Raw genomic sequence first — 23,127 nt, 5'->3', positions numbered from 1 at the left:
AATAAAATTTATATAATTTTTAAGAATAATCACTATATATGACAATAAAAAAATAAGAAAAATTGGATGATTGTGGAAAAATTAGTATAAACACTGCATTTTTTACTACAAGTTATTAATTTTTAACAATCAAACTGTATTATCTCAGTATCATTTCTACACTGAAGTAGTAGGTAAAAAACTAAAGATGCATAGCATGACAAATCTAACCAATATTAAAATTTGAGCCCTGTTAAAATCCCATAAGATCAACAAAAAAAAACTTACTTGATGGATTTTACAGGAGAAGGTGGCTTTGGAACAGCATTTGCTGCAGAGGTGCTTGAATCTGAAGCTTTAGAGATCTTTAAAAAAAAAAATTTAAACTTATAATTACTTTTAAAAAAAATTTAAAAATTCAAAAAAGAACATTTGAACATAAGCAGAATAATGGTAAAAACTATATGGTAAAAATAATAAATATGGTAAAAACTATATTAAAACTTAAATATGGTAAAAACTATATGGAATGTGCACATAAATTTTGGATAGGTAAAAACTTTGGATTACAAACTACTAATAATCTGCTTTAATTGGAATAAGATATAATAAGTAGAACCTCAATCAATCTTTCTCATGGATCCATTCATTGTGAATGGTAGTAATGGGAGAGCGTCAAATGTGGGTCAACTTTAAAAAATTAATTTTTTTTCTTAAAATAACTTGAATCTAACAAACTTGAAAATAACTTGAAAATGTACGAACGATAGATGAGAGAACCATCTAGCTTCAAATAAAATGTAAACAAGTATTATTAACATTATAAGAATTGCATTTTTGATAACAGCCAATAAAACATACAGGAATACAAGCAATGCTGGAACCTAGATTAAAAAATCAAGGTTCAACTATAATTTTGCCTTATTTTCCTAATCATAACAAATACTCCAATAAATTACACAAGTTCATTAGAAGAGCAGTTACCCCTGGTAACTGACAGTACCCGTTGGTAAATGACAGTTTTTGGTACTATCAAGGACAAGGGAAAGGCTCCTGTTTATTGGCAGGCAGTGAGTCGCCTGATGAAGTGCTGTCTTGCTAACACGCATATGTTTTAAAAAAATTTAGTTTTCTGCTAGAATAGTATTTCTGACTTTCTAAATTAGATAAAATTATATTAGCTAAATAAACTCACATCAGTGGAATGGTTATCTAAACTTGGGCTGTGACTGGGAGAGTCAGAACCAATTGATGTTGGAGTGTTTGAAAGAATTGCAGAACTTTCTTCATCCACAGAAGAGCTTTTCAAATCATTTGCTAATTGTTGACCTGTTTAAATTAATAAATTCCAAAATTTTAATACAAATAATCATCATGAATAAAAATTAAAATGTCTGGCATGGGATAAGATACATTTAAACTATGTTAACATCAACATTTTCTAAATTAATACAAATATTGCATAAAAATATAATGCTTTTAAGTATTTATAACCAGAAAACTTGTTAAATAAGTTTTAAGGTGAACTGAAATTTTATAAGGCTTGAAAATTAAAAGAAGAAAACATATCTGGAAAAAAATGAGTTCTTCTAATAATAATTCATCTCAGTACATAAATAACTTTAATATTATATTTCACTATATTACATAAAACTATTATTATAATTGAAATACATGAAATTATTTTTAAAATGCTGAAAAACATTGAGCATGAGATCATAATATACCATGACTATAACAAAAGAATATTCATTTTGTAATGCAGTAAAAATAGAATAAATTGTCAACTGCAAAAGAATGTTAATGTATTGAGATGTTCGGTATTTTAAATAATGAATCTCATACTAAAATGATAATTAATGTTATCATACTAAAATGATAAATTTGTGATAAAATGATAATTAATGTTATCATACTAAAATGATAATTTTGTGATAAAATGATAATTAATGTTATCATACTAAAATGGTAATTTTGTGATAAAATGATAACTAATGTTATCACACTAAAATGATATTTTTGATAAGTGTTTCCTTATTTAGAAGATTAATAAAAAGTTGAAATTCTTTTAATAAATTTAATGAAAAAAATTAAAGCATATAAAGCATTGATAGTTATTAAAAAAAGCATAGATTAGTTTATAATTTCCAAATCCAATATTAGCTAAAAATTGTATTAAACAAGGTTCATTCATTCTGAATCAATTTCTAATAATTTCTAAATTAAAATGCAGTGAATATGTGACTAATAATTTTTTTAAGTCATTTCATGGATGGTCCGGCATTTTACCAATAAAAATTTCTGCGGCCATTGAATTATTATTGAAGATGAAATGAAAGAGATGCATCAAAGTTTTTGAACCTGCTTAACTGCTCCATCCTCATGTATTTATTGAAAATTGTTAATATAAATAATTGATAGCATCTAAATTCACAGATTTAAAAATTTGCAATTATTTTATTGCTAATGTAGTTCTTTTAATAAAATGACTGAAGACAAAAAAAATTATGCAGTTTTAATTGCATACCGAATACCACTACTATAATAATGCCCCATAATACATATATATATACAATTAAACGAATTACATAAAAAAAAATTTGCTATCCAACTCAATAACAAAAATTTAACAAAATCAATGCTACAATAAAGTATGAAATACAACTAAATAAAGGAGAATATTATCAAAGAAAATAAATTTAAAACTTGAGTACATTTATAAGAAATATTTAAATTAATTCGATGCAATGATAAAAAAAAATTTAAAGTTATCAATATTTTAGAAGATAAAGTAATTAAAATTTGTGATTGCTAATAAATGGTGTAATAGTCAATGTTCAAAAATCTTATGAAAAATTATTGGTAGCTGTTTTAGACCACTTTATGCTTTCAAAACCAAAACTATGTCATCTATATCTAAATTATTATTGGGCTATTTGAAAATAAAATAAATGTAAAACAGCAAGTGTTTACACTATTCATTAGAAAGTTTACACAAAAAAAAAAAAATCAAAAACCATCTTTCTCATTGAGTCATATCAGTATTGATTTTTTTTTCTTCGTTTCCTGAATGATTTTCATGATTGATTTTTTTTTTTTAATTTTTTTCTTTTCAGTAAAATTTTTAATAAATCTTGTAAATAACAATTCACATATGGGATTTAAAATACTTTTGTTCTCCAATGTCTACCTGGGGAATGACCTTTCATCAATACAGACATCTGAAGGGCAGATTTGTTGGACACTCTTTAAGGGGCACCTTATTAGGTGGGGCAACGTTGCTCCCACAGTAAGGACAGTTGGATAATACAGAGAATGAAAGAACATCCATGCCTTGCCTGGGGATTCAAATCCAGAACCTTTCTGATGCAAGGCCAGTTCCCTGGCCTCTACACAGACTGGTCGGCTAGATTTAAAATACTTAGTTCCAATAAATCCAGAGAATGTAGTAAAAACTTTAATAGACATATTCATCATGAATTTTCCTCTCAATATTAAATTTTTTAAATGTTTCACAGGAACAAAAAAAAAAAAGTTAAATACTAAATTTTGCCAAAAGAAAAATAACATTTATTTTAAAAAATTAATATATTCGTCCAAAAATCATTAAATTAAATCAAAATCTGTAATGAAAACATATTATAGAATGTATTTAACTTCATTTAAAAAATTTCAAAAAAGGAAAAAACAGGGGCAAAGGGCATCAGCTTCTATCTAGAGAAAAAGTATGCAGCATCAGTGAAAGTCCTTCAAGATAAAACTTAAAATTAAAAAAAACATTTCACAACAATAAAAATAGTTTACTAATTCAAACATACTTAGAATATCATTTTCTGCCTGCTGTTTTGCCAAATAATCCTCCATGTCTTCTAAATTTAAATCATCATACAAAAATTCGTTTTCTTGAAAATCTGGATCCTGTGAGAAATCCCGGTAATATTCAACATCTTCTTTGATTTTTTTTATTTGATCAACTTCTACAGTTCCATTATCGAGCATTCTTAATAGTGTTTCCAATTGATTAACATGGAATTTATGTTTAGCAAGCCTGGCTCTTACTTCTTCAACTTGATCATGTTTCTAAAGTTTAAATGAATGTTATAATTGTAAATATAAGATGTTAAAAAAGACAAATAGCAACAGTTGGTCAAAGAAGTTCACATAATTTAAAAACAGGTTAAAGAAAGACAGAAATTTAAGTAAATGTTAAAAAAGCTAAAAACATGTTTCACAAATATATGAATTTTATAAATTAACAAATACAAAATAACATATATTATATTGGTTCTATAATTATACATTATTAAGAAAATCATAAGACAAAGAATATGGTAAGTGATTAACCATTTTCATGAAGAAAAAAAATAAACTATTAAACATTTAAGCTTAAAATTAATGTCACAATTAAATGCACCAGCAATGAACTAAGAGCACAAAATCATTATAAATAGGAAAATTAATCTTGATTATGTGAGAATAATGTTGAAAATTGCAAAAATAATTTTATTCCGTAAATACAACACAAATTTAAAATCTTCTAATCATAAATGTCATTAAAGTAATTTTGCTAAAAAAGATCATCAAAAACTTTTTTTAGTATTTTTCAGTGCTACTATTCTTCTGTCAGAAATTTTGTCCAATCAAATAGTTCATATCACGGTCGTCTTTTCATTTGAATTTTACAAACTCAGTAGTTAAAACTAGAACTATTTTTATAAATGTGCTTAGCTTATAGCCAGAGGGGCCTACTTTTCTAACTAGCTGTCATTAATTAGAGGATCAATAATACACAGGTCATTAATAAAATTCCAATTAGCACAATTTAAAGTAGATATTTCCATATAGGTACATACCTAATATTAATAAAATTATATTAATTTTATGAAATAAAAAAGTAACACTAAGAGTTACCAAATTTTGTTGTTTGTGGTGAATTTTTGCAAAACATAAGTCTAGGTATTTAAGTAAAGAAAAAAAAAATTTTAAAAGATTCTTACGAAAATTCTCAAAAACCATGGATTTTATTACTCAACTGCAAGTCTAATATTGACTGCAAAATCACAATAATTACAGATAAATCGAAATAGTTATAGCTCATCATTGTTATAGCTCACAAGTTTGACTTTTGAATTTTTTAAACTGAAGAAATCAATTCAATTAACTTTGAATTTAATTTTTTATTTAAAAATACCAACTAGATGTTTTTAAAACAGAAGACACTAACATCGCTACCAACTTTTACGCATAAAATTGTATTTTTATATTTTAAGTAGTAGCAAAATTTATGAATTCTATTTATTTCTAGAATCTATAAATTAATTTTAAATAATTTTGACTACCACTGTATATAAAGAAATATGATAATCATACAATAGTAAAATAAAGCTCTTATAAGCTAAAAAATATATTTCTGCATATGACTGTAACTCAATTTTAATTTTATTACCACTTGGGAAATAAAAAGTTAGCAGGTATGCATTTAGTTTCTTATTTCATAAGATGTGGTATAAAATAAGTATTCCTTTTGGATATTTGGTTCGTAAAGTAATATGGCTGATAAAATAAAGCTCATATTCTCTTTTTAAGAACGAACTTTTAAAATAAAATGCAAATATAGAAGAATAAGTATGCTTAAAATGCTTAAAACGTTAATATCAAAATTGCCATTAGAATGAACTTGCTAAATTTGGTTCGCAGATGACTATATAAAAAAAAATTAGAAGAAAAAAATCTTTATAAAATATTTCATATTGCTATGCGTCATTTTAGCAGAGTTCTTCCTAATAATAAAAAAGGGCAGGGCGCTTCCTCGCAGAAAAGGGCACTTTCAATTTTGAAAGAGAAAACACTAAAAAGCGTTAAAATTTATCAAAATGTGCAATATTATTTAATAACTGAATTTGGCATTCAATTTTCAAATTACCCTTTTATACTATTTTATGCTTATATTTCACAACGTAATTCTCACTCATTATCAAAATAGCAGAAAATTTGAAGCATTTGATAAATAATTAAAAGCAAGTTAAAAGACTAAGCATAAATTTTCTTCAAAAGTACATTAAAGAAAATGATAATTTTACAAACTTGAAAGCTTTTTTTTTTCATATTTTAACCTGAAAATTATGAGAAAATAAACATTTACTGGTGCATTTTTAAATAAAAGGTATTTAAAAAAATAATGACAAAATTGAAAATCACTAAAAACTTCATTAATATACCCCCCAAAAAAAGGAAACTCTAAAACATCTCTCCAGTTGAGAATAATCCTAACAAAGTAAATATTTTTAATAGTAATCATAGTTAATTTATTTTCTCTTAATTATTAACTTAATTACTTTTTCCAGAGTTTTAAAAAAGTAAATGTAACATAGAGGGAAACATTTTGTTAATATTTTATTAAATGTTTTGTGTTTAAATTTAAGCTAATACTTATTGCTAAACAATTGTACAGGTCATTCCATTCTTTTCAATGTCTTGAAATAAAATATGCCTTCTTCTAAAGAAATCTCAACTACAGTAAACACTGATCTAATAGTACAATATCTTCGAAGAATTAAATCCAAATTATTGAAAGAAAAAAAATTCTCATGTGAAAATCTCTGGGGCCGAATATCATGTGAATTCATATAACTAGACAACATAAAATCTTACTAAAATGAAAGAATGAAATTAAAAATTAAAGTTAAATAATTATCAATAACTAAATCAGAAATAGACTTTTCATTAAAACAGATGGTTAGGAAAAAAACTTTTTTTCTGAAAAAATAAAATAAAAAGCCAGTGTTTTAAGGGATGGCGATTTATTCTCACAAAAAAGGCAAGGAGGGTACAGTTATAGGAATAAAAAGGCAGGCAGAGCAAGATGCCCTTCTAAAAACGCTTAAGGAAAACACTGCTTTTTGTATTATCAATAATCACTGTAATACTAGGTTCAGCAGATAATTACATAAAAGAATTGTGATTTTTAGGAAAAATTAGGTAACATTTTCAAATTTAAAAGAAAATATAATTGGAAAAATTTCAGATGATAATAACTCATATTAATTGTGATTTTTCTTGTTGTTTAGTTTCTAGACTTATCAACACTTCAGTAAATTGGTTTATCAATAAAAAATAAAATAAAAAAATAAAAAAGAGATGCTATTAGCAACATTTTTTAGTCTATAAATTATGTTTTCATTTATATATTTTAAAATAATTCTCTAATTAAAAACTAGAAAAGAAATGGCACAACTTTAGTCAACTATGAAAATTAAAAAAAAAAAAAAATTCCTCCTTGATGCTTTGCATGAAAAATTCATATGTTAATTCATATATAAATGCACATGTCTCATTAATAGTAGAATACGAGATGTCATTATGAAGAAACTAGAACATGGTTTGCAGTCGCCAGCGATTTTAATTTTTATAAGAAATCTATAATTCATTAGATTTTTTTCAAATATTTAACATCTCAGCTTTCATAACTTAAGGGGCATATAAAAATAAATCAGCATTTTTTTAAAATAAGTAAATGCTTCCATTATTTAAAAATTTGAATCATGATTAATTCAATTTCATAAACTATTTCTTATAATTCCACAGTGCTAAACTCAAGAAATTTGTTTAAAGTAGTTCAATTCTTATAAAGAAATCAAAAATACATGAATAGCAACATGAAAGTAAAAAGTTACAATGTATTTCTTAAAGCCACCATATACTTACCTCTTTATCATTCTTTTTCTTCTTCAAGGTAACATTTATAGCTTCAATATCGGCTTCAAATTTATCAACTTGAATGTTTAAACTTTCAATGCAAGCCTAGAATTGAAAAAAAAAAATTTTTTTTTTAAATACTAAAAATTAAAAATCTTATAAATTTATGTTATTTAGAATAAATGTAAAAATAATTATAATTTTGTCTACTACTTTTACATTCATTATGTATTTCAAGGAAATTCTAATTTAAATTATTCACTTTAGTAAATGGTTTGATGAAACCAGGATAAGATTCTGCATAAAAGAAAAATTTTTGATTATCAAACAAGCTATAAATTACTCATCAAGGTCCATTTTCAAATGGTAATTTTTCAATTTAAGTATAGATTACAAAATAAAGTGACGGATTATAAAAAAAAAAATTGTGGACATGTAATTAAACAATACTAAAACTAATCTATACAAATACTAATCCAAAGAATGGAATTAATTTACGCATAAAGGTAAATTCACTCAAGGATAGTGTTAAAATTGATTATCCAGCACTCATAGTTATAGTAGCGAAATTAAGAGATTTTAAAAACAGTATCACCAACTTTTCCTAAACAAATTAAATTTTCACATTAAAAAAATAAAAGTGGCTCTGGCAGGATATTTTTAGTACCAACAGCGACAATTCTAGACCAAAATGAAGTCTCTGTTGCTGATGATTATTCTAATTCTGAGATATATAATGCTAATGCAGCAGTGCAGCATTTTTTTTCAGTTCAAGTAAAAAAAAAAAACTTTACTATTCGGCTTCATTGCTTTTTTTTCTTCTTCTAAGAAGCATGTTGAGCAAGACAAAGAGAAAAACAAGAGGCTGTCATTGAATCATTCTTCTCTCTATTTTTATGGTCATCAGTGCACAATCAGTAGAGAAACATTTTCTCCATTCCATTTCAAACATTTTTTAAAATAAATTTATACATATAAAGTAAAATTAAAACTATTTGCTTATGAAGTGAAATTTTGAATGTATCAATTTGTAATGAAAAGGTTATAAACATACAATTTTGGTCATATCATTGACGTATTGAAAAGATCATACAAATCACCCATACAAGAAATCTTAAAACAAAAAATTTTGGACAAAAAAATAAAATAAAAAAAATCAACAAATTGATCTTTTAACAAGAACTTACATTTAGCCAAGCTGTTATTTCATCTCTTTCTCTTTGAGCTGGATCTAACTTTTGCGCGGCACCTAAACCTTCTTTAGAATAAGCTTTTGTCTTTGTTTCTCTTTCTACAACTTTGAATCTTTCCATTTGCTATAAAACAACAAGACATTGTAATAACACTCAAAACATAAAGAGAATCCTATAAATTAAAAAGAAAAATGCAGAATATAAAAATGAACACCAAAGGAGTATTGGGGGGGGGGAAAACCAATAAGAGCTAGTAAAACTAAATTTAAAAAACCAGAAACAGATTAAAAACCTATCAACATTCCAAATCACATAATTTAAAATACCATTAATTTTACACAAAATAATAAAACCATTTTATCCAAAGAAAATTCTCAGTAATTTATTTATTTAAGAATTATTGATAATTATTTTTTTTTAATTAATAATAGTCAAAAGATTTCAAGCTGCAAAGCATACAAATTTTTAAATGACAAAATAAATTTAAACAAATTTGGTAGAATAGTTTCTGAGCAAACAAAATTTCAAAGTGCCTCACTTAAAATTTTAATTCTTCAAATTTTACATACTGTCATTGAAAAGTACAAATAATGCAAAAATAATGCAATGCTTCAAAATAATGTAAAAATTTATACACAATTCAAAACTTTTTTGACTCTTATTAAATTAAATAAAGGTAGTTCTTAAAAATTATATTATGCAGAATATTATCTAAGAATAAATAGATTTTATAATATTGCAAAAAAAATTTCAATTCGCTTAAAAAGTTTTAGAGTTATATCAAATTAAACAAAAAGTGAAATTAACATAAAGCGGTCCAATTTTTTGACTACTCCCCTGATTAAACTATAGGAACAATAATTTCTTTATGGCTCAGGGAAGCTACTCAAATAAAAGAACAAAATTCCCTAACTTTTCCATGTTTTGCAGGCATATTTTGAAAAAATTCCAGTCTTATATCATAGTATATACTGACAGAGCCAATGTCAAAATATACAGTGAACCCCAAAAAATTAATATTAATAATTTACACATTTTGTGTATTTTATTGCAATTAAAAAATTTAACTAAATACAGATAAAAAAAAATGGTAAAGACAAAAGAAATATCATATAAAAAGGAAAAATATTTTTTTAAAAAAATAATAACATTTTGTCTCACTTAGTCAACACGAAATATTATAAATTTTGTTTTAATTCCGCACTTTGGAAGCCAAAAGCAGAAACGTCTGATCAGAAATTCCTATTTAATTTTGTATCCCTGTTGAATTTAATTTAATACATTGCACCTGCATGATGCGAAAGATGCAAATATGAACAAAAGTTAAATTTTTTTTTAAAAAAAGAGCATATCTCAAGTCTTTATGTGAATTAAATGAACATGCCACTTTCCTACATATACTTAGATTTGATTTAGATTATAAAATTATAAAAAAGAATCTCACTTTATTAATGAATCATTAAATTATTAAGAAAAAGTTGCTATTAATATATATGCAATGCAAATTAAATAAAAATAAAAAAACCTAATTTAATTGAGCTTCTTCCAGATTTGATAATAATAATAAATATTAAAATTTTATTATTTAATACCTCTGCTATATACAGATAGTCTGCATCACAGTTACTAATTCATAAAAAAAAAATCTCATTAAAAAAAAAATCATCCCACAAAAGAAAATAATAAATATATAAGCATTATAAATTCAAAAGTAATTAAAATCTTATTTAATGTACTAAATAAAATAATTTTTCTAAAAATAAAATACACAAAATATGACTATTGGATAGGACTATCCCCGTAGTAACAAATATTTTTTCCTACTCCTTTTAAATAATAAATAACTGACGTAAAAACTATAATCAAACAATGTAAAATTATGATGAAATCGTCATAAACTGAATGCGCCAAAAAGTGATAACTCAAAATTTAAGTTCATACATCGTGATAACATCCTATTTATAAGATCGGAATTAATGGTGGCCAATAAAAAAGTGTGCTTACAGAAAAAAAAATGGATGAAAAATAGTGATTGCCAAAACTGAATGTTCATTATCAATTAAGAAACTTTCAGGAAAATAATTTCCATTTTTCACAAAAATAGGCACTAAAAATAAACCTGGATAGACAACAGGATATTATAGCATTACTTTAGAATTTCCAAGTGGAACAACAATCCCTTTGCTTCCCCCAAGTTCTTAATAACGAGTTTAATTGAATTTATTTATCAAAGCTTAGTGACAGAGGTTTAAGAAAATTAACAATAAAAAATAATAATTTATAAGAATTATAAATCAATATTTATCCCAATAAATTTCTTAAATCAAAATTAAGAATAGACAATCTGAAGTACATTCAACCTTCTATCTGTTATGGATTCAAGCAACCAAAACCCCTTTTCCAGAGGAAAGTTTTCTAAGCCACAAAAGCATGACATGCTATGGTTTTGTGAAATTTGGCTCCATGCCAAATAGGTAAAAACAAAACTTAAGCATAGAAAAAGTGTTCCATGTGAAACGTTAGATTAAATACCACATGTTTTTTGCTCCCCATATTAAACTTCCTGACTTTTTTTCTGGTTTTTTGGCTGATTTTCAAATTCCGTAACTTTTCCAGGTAGCATAGCAACCCTGTTGCTGTTATCTACCCTCTCCCCTTTTTTTTTGAGATTCAAAAGTAGAAATACTTAAAAAATATATTTGAAGAAAGTACATTTTTGTGTCTAGTTTCATAACTTAAAATATAGACTTTACATACTAATTAACACATAGCAGCACTCTCAAGCCATACAGATTGAATCTAAGGGTGTGATCTCATCATTGCATCAAAAAATGTTTAGGGGGTTTGCTGTTTTTGTGTGCACTGTACAGTAATAAAATGCTTTAATGCAAACTGCTAAATTGGTTTTGATTTTACAACCTTAAATCTTTCCACTTGCAATAAGAAATTCTTAAAACAACAGACAATATAATTATATTTAAAGAGATTACGTGAAAATTGAATATTAATAGAAATGTGAAACTACAGAATTTAAAAACAAATCACAAAGAGAATTGAAAATCTAAGTAAAAATAGATATCAAAAGCAAGATTTAGTATGCCCATATATTCTTTTATTTCTCCTAGTTATAATGAATTTCATGAGAAAAGTAGCTTTTTGGGATAGGCTATTGGTGCACAATGTTGATCACATTACCACAATGTTCATCTAAAAATAGTAAAGTTTAAAACTTCACTACTGTTTTGGCTAACTGCTGGTATTCATGAAACACACGCTGTTGAATAAATTTTGTTCATAAATGTAAAAAACTTACAGTTTCAATAGTTTTCCTAGCATCTTGCAACGATCTCTTATCTTTTATGTCACTAGATGTCAGCCAAGTCTTGATTTGGTCTCGTAGCCTCTAATTTAAAAAAAAATATAATATTAGCAAGCATAATTGATAAAACTTTTACCTTATAGTTAGTAAGACTTCTTACTAACTATAAGATAAAAGTCTGATAGTTTTAAAATTATTTTATACATTAGATTTAAGTTCTTTTACATTGTACAGTTACTGTAAAAGACAGTGAACTGGAAAGCATCAACATACCACAAAAATCAAACAGATGCTTCAGTTTATGCCCTAAATATTTTTAATTTGCATATCGACAACTAGCATACACATATGGCAGCATGGAAAATGAGAAATAATAACAAAAACAATTATTCCTTCTCCACCATCAGTGCACGCAGTATCGAAATTTGTCAGTAAAAAACTAGAAAAAATTATACCCAAAAAACATGTCAGCCAGCCCTTGTGACAAAGTGACTAAATTCTGACATTTATGAATTTTGGTCTTTTACAGAAACAATACTACTAGAAGAGTGGGAATTTAGATAGCACTTACAGTGAAAATGAAAAATGAGAAAGTAGAGAATCTTTAAATGTTCCAGAAGGGAACAAACACTTTTCAGTTGCAAGTTCTGCAGTAAGTTCACAGATGGTCAACAGAACAAATTTTAAAGTAGTACTTAGTAGTGGACTGTCTTATTCAGCTACACATAATAAACAAATGTGAATATATTACTTTAAAAATCCAAGAATAAACTAAATTCTATAGAGTTTATAACTTAACTTTTAGTAATAACACATGTGAACAATATAAATAAAGAAACTTTTCATTATACTTATTGAAAAAATAAAAAATTTTAAATTATGAATTAATTACAATGTAGCCTGCCATTATAGTGCACTAAAGCCAAATTAACCTATTATTAGCATATGATTATTACTATGCAATAATAAAAATATTCCCAAGGAAATGGAGAAAAATTTTGAAAAAATTGACGTAAGAAAATAGAAAATTTTACATTGAAGTTATTGATTTATAAGATTTTCATTAATTTCAGATTAACCGGCCACTATATTGCATTAAAATTATGCTTATTGATAGTATGGTATAATTGCTTTGCAAAAAAAATAAATAAATAAATAAATAAATAAAAAAAATGAGATAAAAGAATACACAATCATTTAAGCCTAAAATATGATGTAACTTGTTTAATTTCTAAATTATGAACCTTGTTTATTTATAAATCAACTCAACTAGAAGCTCTTTTTTTTCCATTCACAAGGTTTTAGATCACTGATCATGACTTACACTATCTTTAACAATCTCAAGGGTATTGTAACTCCTTCTTGAACTATTGTAAAGATAGAAAATATCAGATATTTGATAAGCCTATCTACTGAGTGTTGCCTGTGCAAATAATATCCGATAAAGAAATTGTTTACATAAATATAATAATTTTAACTTTTTAAAAAAATAATTAAAAAAAAATTTTTTTTTTGGTATTAAAAATTAAACAATTTTGTTTTCTTTCAATCCATTGACAGATGCAATAACCTAGGATATAGGTATTGCTCTCAAAAACAGTCTCGAACATTTCAATCCGTAAACACTTTGAAAAACCCCAAAACCAAGTTGATATAGAATTCAAAAATAAGATATAGTAAAACCTCGCTACAACAATATTTTGGGGACCAAATAAATATATTGTTGTAGAAGGATATATTATTATATAGAGGGCCTACATACATTGGGCACACAATAAAAATAAAATTAATTTTAATGTTATATATGTACTTACTATAAATCTATTTATATATTATATAAAAATTTACTTTGCAGAGTGGTAATTAAGGTTAAATTTGAAATCAGATAAAAATGTTACATCTGTGACTTCTTAAGAGATAAGGGAGGCAATTCTAAGAATGAAAGGTCTTGGGGTGGTCTATGTACATCAAGGAAGGGGTATTGAAATCGGAATACAAAAGCCATTCATTGTGGTGAAAAGAAATAACATAATCAGCAGTGAGACTTCTCTTGTTAGAAAAGGACGAAAAAATGGCAAAATATGATAAAATAAGATTTTTTACATTATTTGAAAACCAATAATAAATGGGGAGAATAAGGTTGAAATTTGAAGAAAAAAAATAGTTCTACAGGGGTTTATTGCTTCAGAGAATATCGCAATATTGAGAGGTGGATAGCATTAATTCATGTGCAAGTTCGTCGGGACCACGAAACATTATTGTAACAGAGGGAGTTTTTGTTGTATCAGATATCGTAGTAGCGAGAGTTCACTGCATATTCAAATATTTTAAAATTATTAACTAGTGAAACTCTGACACTAAAAATTCCCCACATTTATAACCCTAGTGTCTGATATATTATTAACAAAAATTAAACTCTGAAAAGAAAATGGAGTTCAAAAGATAATAAAAATAGCAAAAGAAATGTTTCAGTTGTTTGTTTTTTAGAAAAAAATTTATAAATTTACAAATAAATGCAATTGACTTAAATTAATTAGATTTTAATAAGCACATTTTCTTAGAGATTCCCACAAAACACTTTGCGAAGTCTGACATTCCCTTCATGTCAGTTTTATGTTCAACATGAACATGTGGAGTTTAGCAAGTAGCTAACAGAAGATCCAGGTAAGACGGAAAAAAATTAGAAATGCAATCAGGTTTCCTCATTTCAGACAAAGGCATCATATTTCATTAGAAATGCAAGCAATCATTCAGTTGATACCTAAAGTTAATCAACTGCTTTCTTTTATAGCTTAAAATAAAATTTACTGAAACATCACCACAATAACTCTTGCTAATAAAACAAACTGTGGAACAGTGCTATAAACTTGTACATGCTGGTCTTCCAATTCTGTGTAAGAAGGTATCTATGCAATCATTTCTTATTCAAGCTAGCCTCAAAATCTGCAGTTCCAATAATTCTCACAGCAATAACATCAAAAGAATAGTGATTAAAATCATTTCTTTGAAACTTTACAAATAATTGACAAATAGTCAATGAGAGCATTTTGCCATGAATCTTAACACTTGGTTTTAAAATAATTTTCTCCGAAATGAGAAAAAAAATCAAAGTTTTGATCGCTAGAAGCAATAAGATAACTTAGACACTCTAATGAACATTAAAATATCATTGTGCCCATGAAAAAGCAAATGGAACTTTTGGTAGTAGTCATTATAATGGAAGACTAAATGAAAGATTGATTACATAAACTTATAGAAAGCTGGACTAAATACATAATTAAAATATCAAATTTCATAAAATTTATAAATGAACATTCTGAACTAATTTAACAATACCTGCAGTTTTTTAATTTCTTTTTTAAGATCAGCTTCATACTTTTCTTTTTGATTAGTATTTGCTGCACTGTGTACCTATAAAATCCAAAATTTGTTTGTAGTTTACATCTTAAAAATAAAAACAAAGTATACAAATTAATTTTAAATTGGGAAATCAAAAGAAAAATACATCTTTATAAATTAGTCACCTAATGAGTTGATTTAAAATATGTTTTTAAGCTGCATTGAAATAATAAAAATTAAAGCTATTATGTAATATTAAAACATTAAAGTTTTTAAAAATAATTACGAATTCCTTAAAAAAACTAAGAATTCTGTAATATCTTTAACTTATCTCTAGATAAAAATTTAATTATACCCATTTGCTATTATCAGTACGAAATTCATGTCTTATTATTATAATTATACATGTGAATAATACATACAAATGAAATTACATTAAACATGCATAATTTAGGAATTTATCATAAAAGAGTTATAGTAAGAAAAGCACAACTTCTTGTGCTTGTGAAAAATATAACAAATATTAAAATTAAAATATTAATAATGCTTCAAATAATTCAATAATTAGATATATAAACTTTGAACAAATATTTACATAAAAGTTACACAAAGATACAAATTAACCCATAATGATCCAATATGAGATAAGGTAAAATTGTATAAGTATAATTAATTATAAGTATAATTAATTATAATAAGTGTAGTTAATTATAATTATTAAATTAATAGTTAAAATACCTACAATAAGAGTGATAAATGCCTACAATAAGAGTGATATAAAAGGATTTTTAATGAAACATTGGACTAAGTAATTTAAAGTGCCGTGCCTTTTTTCATGGCGGCATTGGCCCATTAAGGGTTAATAATAATAAAAAAAAATTAGAAAAAGAGTATCAAAACAAATTATACAACAACTTTCTGCCAGATATCTTCAAACGTTTCTACACCTTCAGCAACTTTCTTCAGACAGCGATCGATTTCACCTAATTTTGAAAGTAAAGAATTTCTATATATTAAAATTATATTTAAAAAAAAAAACCTATACAGCACTTTATATCAAAATCAGAACCTTTAAATTGGATTTTTAGTGGTAAATTAGATATAATGATGTAAATTACTAATTAGATGTTTTTGATGTAGTTAGATGCAGTTGAAAAGGAAAGTAAGAGAACAAAATTTATCAGATCCTGATCACCCAAACTGAAAAACAGTCAAATGCCACTGCCTGATTTTTGTACTTTAAAAATACATAAAAATATATGCCTCCTAATACCATAATAAATCACGAGTCAATAATGCATGACTAATTAAGGCACTATCATGAGATGAAATGAGAACAACACTAATAAATATTCCACCTACACACAAAAAATATTTTGAAGAGATTTATAGATTATGTCACGGTTAAATCTTACTCTTTCATAGCTGAACACTTGAAATGTAAAAATTATAATTTTCCAGAACCTGAATTATATATATTTAAATTTCTAATTTTTCTTTACTTAATAACCTTGGTCAAAATTTAAAATTTTTCATGTTTTCCATTTTAAAACTAAAATATTGTGCTATTCTTAGCATAAATATGTACAATTAATATCAATCTTAATATACATAAACACATATTCTCCTTATGCTTAATTAAAACTTGTGTACTGTGTAGCTTTAATTTTTTTTCAATCAGTCTACCATCTTATAATTTGGACCATTATATGAAAACTTAAGTAGTGTTTTAGGGCCACTAAATTTTTATAGCCGATGTGGATCTCATATATTAATAGTGGCTTGCTTGGAGATGGATGCAAGAGTTACCTTCCAAGCTTGCCTCGTTTTGTGAAATTATAGACTCTTCTGTGCCAATCACTGTTTGCTGAAGCTTGGAGACCATTTTGGCGCACAATCCAAAATGTTCATCTTCCTTAAGTTTATAAAAATGCATATAACAAAAATGGAAATGTTGAAAAAAATTTGCAAGCAGATAAAATAAATTTTTTGTATATAAACACATCTTTTACCATCTCATACCTTTTTATACCAACATTTTATAGTAATAACTATCAGTAACTAAAGTGGTCACATACAACTGAAAAATTTAAAATTGCCACATACAACTGCATTTTTAAATGGTTTTTAACTTATGTAATAAAATTATGTAATTCTAGATGCTGACAATTAAGTTTTGTAAGATCAGAATTGTTACTGGAAATAAGGTGCTATCTTGTGGTATGCAGGGAATGAAAAAATATAAATTTGATTGATTTCTGTTGAAAATTTTAATCAAATAGAAATTGATAATTAATGAGCACTTTTATCTTTAACACATATGATGCAATTTCTCAAATACACCTAAACTTGATGAAAAGGTACTATTGTATTGAGATGAATAACTGATTCCTACTATGGTAATTGCTCTAATAGGCAAGTACGTTGTGTGACGTCAGCTTGGAACATTTTCATATCAATATCAGTACTTGTTCGCACCACAGTATTCAAATTTTAAAAAAAATTTATCAAAAATATCTTGTGGCTTGTTTTTGGCAATGAGTTACTCACTTTGACAAACTAGTCACCTATATTTTTTTCTTACTTTCTCACATGCCATTCCCCGGAAATCACTAGAACTTTGCAATTATTTTGACATAGTTACCAACACGAAAATCTCCTCTAGCTTAGATCAAGCTTAAATTTATCTATAGGTCAAAAATTTAAATGTTTAAAAAGTAGCAAACTTATATTCTTTAACTTTGCATATAATCGACACAAAAAAAAGCATTTAGAAATAACTTTTTTAAACAAAAATATAATATAAGCGCTCTTCTGCATTTATTAATCTCTGTAATTAATCTTATACTATTTTTATGAAAAAACTGTACTTAATCATTTTCATTGTTTGAATAATTAAATTAGAATAAAAATTAGAATAATTTATTGTTCCATATTTTGTGTAATATGTTAGATTTAGTAGGTTTTTTAAGTATCAATTTATAATATTTTTGACAACAAAACCTTTGACTTATTTCTTAGAAGTAGAACCTACAATGAATTTTGCTAAAATATTAATTTTAAGCTTTAGCTTAAAATAAATATTTTAGCAAAAATGAATGAACCTACCTGAAATACAATGGACAGGCAATCTAAGACAGCAAATTTATACAACCTTTATTTCAAGATAAGTTATAAGCTTGTATATATTGTGAAAAAATAAATGATAAATGTCTGTCTGTCAATAAATTTTTTAAAAAAAGTATTCAGAGCAAAATAATGAAATACTTTTAAATTGAGTGAAATAACTCTTATTGAAAGTACTTCAAACAAAAGGTGCATAAAAATAGCTTTTTTTAATGTTAATCCACACAAATTATTCACATAATTCTTCACAAAATAGTTGATAGTTTCAGCGGAAAGTTTTAAAATATAACTAAATATCAAGTATTTCTAAATAATATAGAAGAGTATTAAGTGCACAACAAACTCGAAGAACACAGAGTAAACAAATGTAAAGATTTGATAATTGAAGTATATTATTAGAATGTTAGTAAAAAAGGATATATTTTGACACACTTTCTCAAAATAAAAACATGATATTAACTCTTCTCAATTAAAACATATTAACTTCCTAAATTGATTGCTCTAGATGTAAACCTTGATAAATAAAATCTATTTTATAAAAACCATTTACTTCAGCAAAAATTCATTTCAACATAACATATACAGCACTAGATTTTGCATAAATTTAGATGAGAGCTAACCTTGAAGTTTCCTTCTATCAGCCATAACTACTACAAAACAACAAAATACAGTATCTCCAGCATAATAAAATAATTCTAAAAAAGTATCCAATTTGCCAAATGTCAAGAAAAAACTAAAAGAAATTTAGCGTTATCTAAATAATGTTCCAATATTATAGTGAATAGTGATGATTATATATACAACTATAACTATGTAATTCAACTAGACATAGAAATTTTGCATCGAAATAGCTTTTATAGCTAATTTGTTTGCTCATTAATACGTATTTAAAAGTTTTTGTAAATTTCAAAATAATGTACGATACTAAAGCATAAAATCACACAGCTTGTTATTTGTCTGCAACACAAATAATCATATCGAAAATTTCGGCTATACATCGATATTATATTTTCTGTGAGAGAAAAATGGTTGGTTATTTATTAAAAATTCGAGTAAAAATATAATTCCTCCAGCGAAATTGACGAAAGCAGATTCAATCAATAACAAATAAATAAATAAATAACAAAATAAGCATAATATTAGGGGTGTTAAAGTTTTGTCTGTAGGTCAAGGTGCAGATGAACCATGTTGAGCGTAATGTTGTGAGTTCGTGAGATCAAAATAGATCAATGTGTAAGGTCACGAGAAGGCCAAGAGGAGACAACCAAGTATTTTCTGCACGTGCATGCAGATGATTTCGAAATATTATTTCAGGGAACAGCAAATAGAAAATATATTGACACGGCCTACGGGCATGTACGTGAGCAGCCAAACAGTAAAAAATGTGTAAAAGTGCATCCCACAGACTTCTACGCAATCTAAATACAAGGAGCCGCGAAGAAGCGAGTTAGTGAAGTCAATGGCCAATGTATGACCACGAAGTTATCTGTTTGATTTATTGAAATTACATACATTTGCTGACTTGTGTGCTCAATATAGGCTTATAAGTCATTGTCAAGTAGAAAATACAGATAGAACAATTCAGAGAAAGACATCACAAAGAATACATCCAGGGTTACGGCGGGATTCAAACCCGCTACCTCCACGCTTAACAGAGAATTTGGACCGGCGATACCGCTCGGCCAGGGAGGCCCCTTATCTGTTTGAGAAGGTTAAAACTATGCCTCAAAGCAGCTTCTACACACACAATTATAATCGATCTGATTTGGACTGTGTCTAGACTAGATGTTATTTTAGGGAGCCGCGGAGCAACAAGTTCATATCACTTAAACCATTCAAGTATTTTTTTTAATACGACAATGATCAGAGATTCAGAGCATCTCACCTGAGGAATATAGGTGTCAATATTCAAGATTGAGTCCCCAAGTGTATAAAAAGTCTCGCAGTGGACTGATCGTTAAGACACGGTTCCCAGCAGATCACTGAAGTCAAGCATCACTGGCTACGGTCAGTGTGCGGGTGGGTGACCACTTGGATCAGTCTGCGTAGGGACCGAGGGTGTGCGGTATTGGTCCTCGTTAAACTGTGCTACCGTAAAGTGCTCGACTTCACGTGCAGGTCATCGAGCTACCAAAGCGGGGGTGCCATCCCCTCCGCAGAGGATCAAAATTGTGATGGCATGTCTTCGGATAATCCTCCGGGATGTTTCCCAGACCGTTGCCAATAGCCCATTGTGCAGCTCTAGTGTGACGTAAATCAACGACGACAACAAGTGTATAAAAGAGGAGGCCCTCGATTTACACTTTGTATGCATACCATTTAATAAAGTCACAATATTCTGAGTTCAATAACGGCCTAGTAGTAATATAGCATGAATTTTAATCTATTTTATAACCACCGTTGAACAACCCACCCAAATTTTAGTTTACGACTGCCTATGTTCAACACCGTAGTGCTGTGGTTTCGAACCCAATCAAGAGGACAAGGGAACTCCGTTTATTTTTTTGTGCAACAGAGTGTTCGTTAATCTTTTTTAGGAACAGGGTGATCCATCTATTTCTTAGCTCGTTGTACAGTACGTCAAAAAAAAATCAACTACCCTGAGTAACTTTTGATCTAATGATCGGATCTTCACGTTCTAGGATTTAGTCTTAATGGCTCAAGGTAGTGACCCTAAATATGCTAATTAATTAGTACAGACGATATTTTAAGCTACGAAATCAGGCAAAAAAAGTGTACTTTCTCAAAATAAACATACCTTTTTCTGACGAATATGGATTTTGGAAATATGGTCCTAAGTATTTTAATCAGAAGCGCGCGTATTTCGCTTTTTGCGTATTTCGCTATATCTCGAGAACTTTTTAAGGAAAATACAAAATTTTCGACAGTTATTAAATAAAATAATTAAAAATAATAAATATTTATTATGAGTTATTTTTTGCTTGGAATTATTTTTGTTGTTGTTGTTGTTAATTTATGTCGCACTAGAGCTGCACAATGGGCTATTGGCGACGGTCTGGGAAACATTCCTGAGGATGNATGCTACAATAGCGCACAAGACTCAATTTATTTCCATTTTTATAGCTCCTAACAGCCCGACGACCTACGCGCGAAGTCGAGCACTTTACGGTAGAACAGTTTAACGAGGACCAATACACCCTCGGTCCCTACGCAGACTGATCCAAGTTGTCACCCACCCGCACAAAGCGATGCTTGACTTCGGTGATCTGCTGGGAACCGTGTCTTAATGATCAGTCCACTGCGGGACAATTATTTTTGAGTAAACAAAGTTTATTGGCGATCGAACTGGGCTACAGGTAACATTTAGCAGAACTCTCTGCCTATGGCAACACTTCGCATGCTTTCCCCATTAGCGTGTGGAGAGTCTTAGAGGAAGGAAGTACGTCAGTTTCTCTCTTGATTTTCATATAGATTAAAATCTTTCGAAGTTAGAAAACTATATGGAACTGAAAACTACATTAAAGATAGTTCTAAAGAAAAGCATCGCGAAAATTTTTAAAAATATTTTTATTACATAAAAAGGAAAAATATTAAGAAAACGGAGAATATCGTAGTACATTCCTATAAAACTGAAAAGCAGATGAGAGGGAAGGGAGAAGGGCCAAAGGCATGAAACCGGTCTCTCCCCAGATGGCGTATTCGAGAGTTGTGATCGCCAATGATTGTTTTCAAAAATTTTACAATTCGCTTAAAAAGTTCTCAAGATATAGCGAAATAAGCAAAAAGTAAAATTAACATTAAGGGACCGAAATTTTGTCCGACTCTCCTTACCAAATTATTGGGACCATATTTACCAAATTGCTGCTACCCCTTATATCTTGGGGATCAGAAATCAGTCGGAAGAAAGATTTTTTTATTCAAAGAAAGTGTGTTTGCGTCGATTCAATCATTAGATCGGAAATTATTCATATTGGTCTGTTTTTTTTTCCGTACTGTACTACGGCATCTCGTTTCACAGTTGCTGCAAAACACTGCTAAATCAACTAAAATCGGAGACTTTTTCATCTTGCCATTCATTCCAAATATGCTGGTTCTTTGACAAATCTGGGCACTTATGTGAGACCCTTGCTCTATGTGGCCAAGCATTGTGTTTGTTGAAAAATGAGCTCCTGGGAGACATTCCAATACTAACCATATATTTACCAGTCTAGATAACAATGCTTCCCTCTGATGGTACTGCAAATCAATATTAGGGGTGATCATTTGAAGTATCCGATGGCACTCTATACCATTACACCAGCTGTAGAAGTCGTGAGCTGGTGTACAGCTGGTGAGGTGGTATGGGATGGATGCCATTGCTTACGAGACACGATAACCCTTAATATTGATTCACTGAGCCATGACAGCAAAGCGATATGTTCATAACATTCTTTAGACACAAAAGTCTTTCTTTTTTTACAACCGTCGTTGAACAGCCGATCCAATTTAGGTTTACGAGTACTAATGTTCAAGTTC

The 23,127-nt window shown here is 27.7% G+C and overlaps 1 protein-coding gene across 2 annotated transcripts in view; it reads right to left on the bottom strand.

Annotated features, from left to right (window-relative positions):
* LOC107457448 (CCR4-NOT transcription complex subunit 3) overlaps positions 1-19,615 on the bottom strand; it is a 36,268-nt gene extending 16,653 nt beyond the window's left edge. The window contains exons 1-9 of one of the 2 annotated variants that reach the window (XM_043046694.2): positions 19,272-19,615; positions 16,435-16,508; positions 15,523-15,597; positions 12,181-12,270; positions 8,862-8,990; positions 7,684-7,779; positions 3,798-4,059; positions 1,175-1,308; positions 268-344 (exon numbers count right to left, since the gene is read on the bottom strand). In XM_043046694.2, coding sequence (XP_042902628.1) covers positions 268-344; positions 1,175-1,308; positions 3,798-4,059; positions 7,684-7,779; positions 8,862-8,990; positions 12,181-12,270; positions 15,523-15,597; positions 16,435-16,508; positions 19,272-19,296 — 962 coding nt within the window. In that variant the 5' untranslated portion in view covers positions 19,297-19,615. The remainder of the gene's footprint in view (positions 1-267; positions 345-1,174; positions 1,309-3,797; positions 4,060-7,683; positions 7,780-8,861; positions 8,991-12,180; positions 12,271-15,522; positions 15,598-16,434; positions 16,509-19,271) is intronic. The other variant, XM_043046695.2, reaches the window with a different exon arrangement.
* Between the last annotated feature and the right edge of the window lie 3,512 nt (positions 19,616-23,127).

This window comes from Parasteatoda tepidariorum, chromosome 2 (genome assembly GCF_043381705.1).
Source record: "Parasteatoda tepidariorum isolate YZ-2023 chromosome 2, CAS_Ptep_4.0, whole genome shotgun sequence".
Classification (NCBI taxonomy): Eukaryota; Metazoa; Arthropoda; class Arachnida; order Araneae; family Theridiidae; genus Parasteatoda; species Parasteatoda tepidariorum.
The sequence above is the reverse complement of the archived record's forward strand: the minus strand, read 5'-3'. Positions and strand labels throughout refer to the sequence as shown.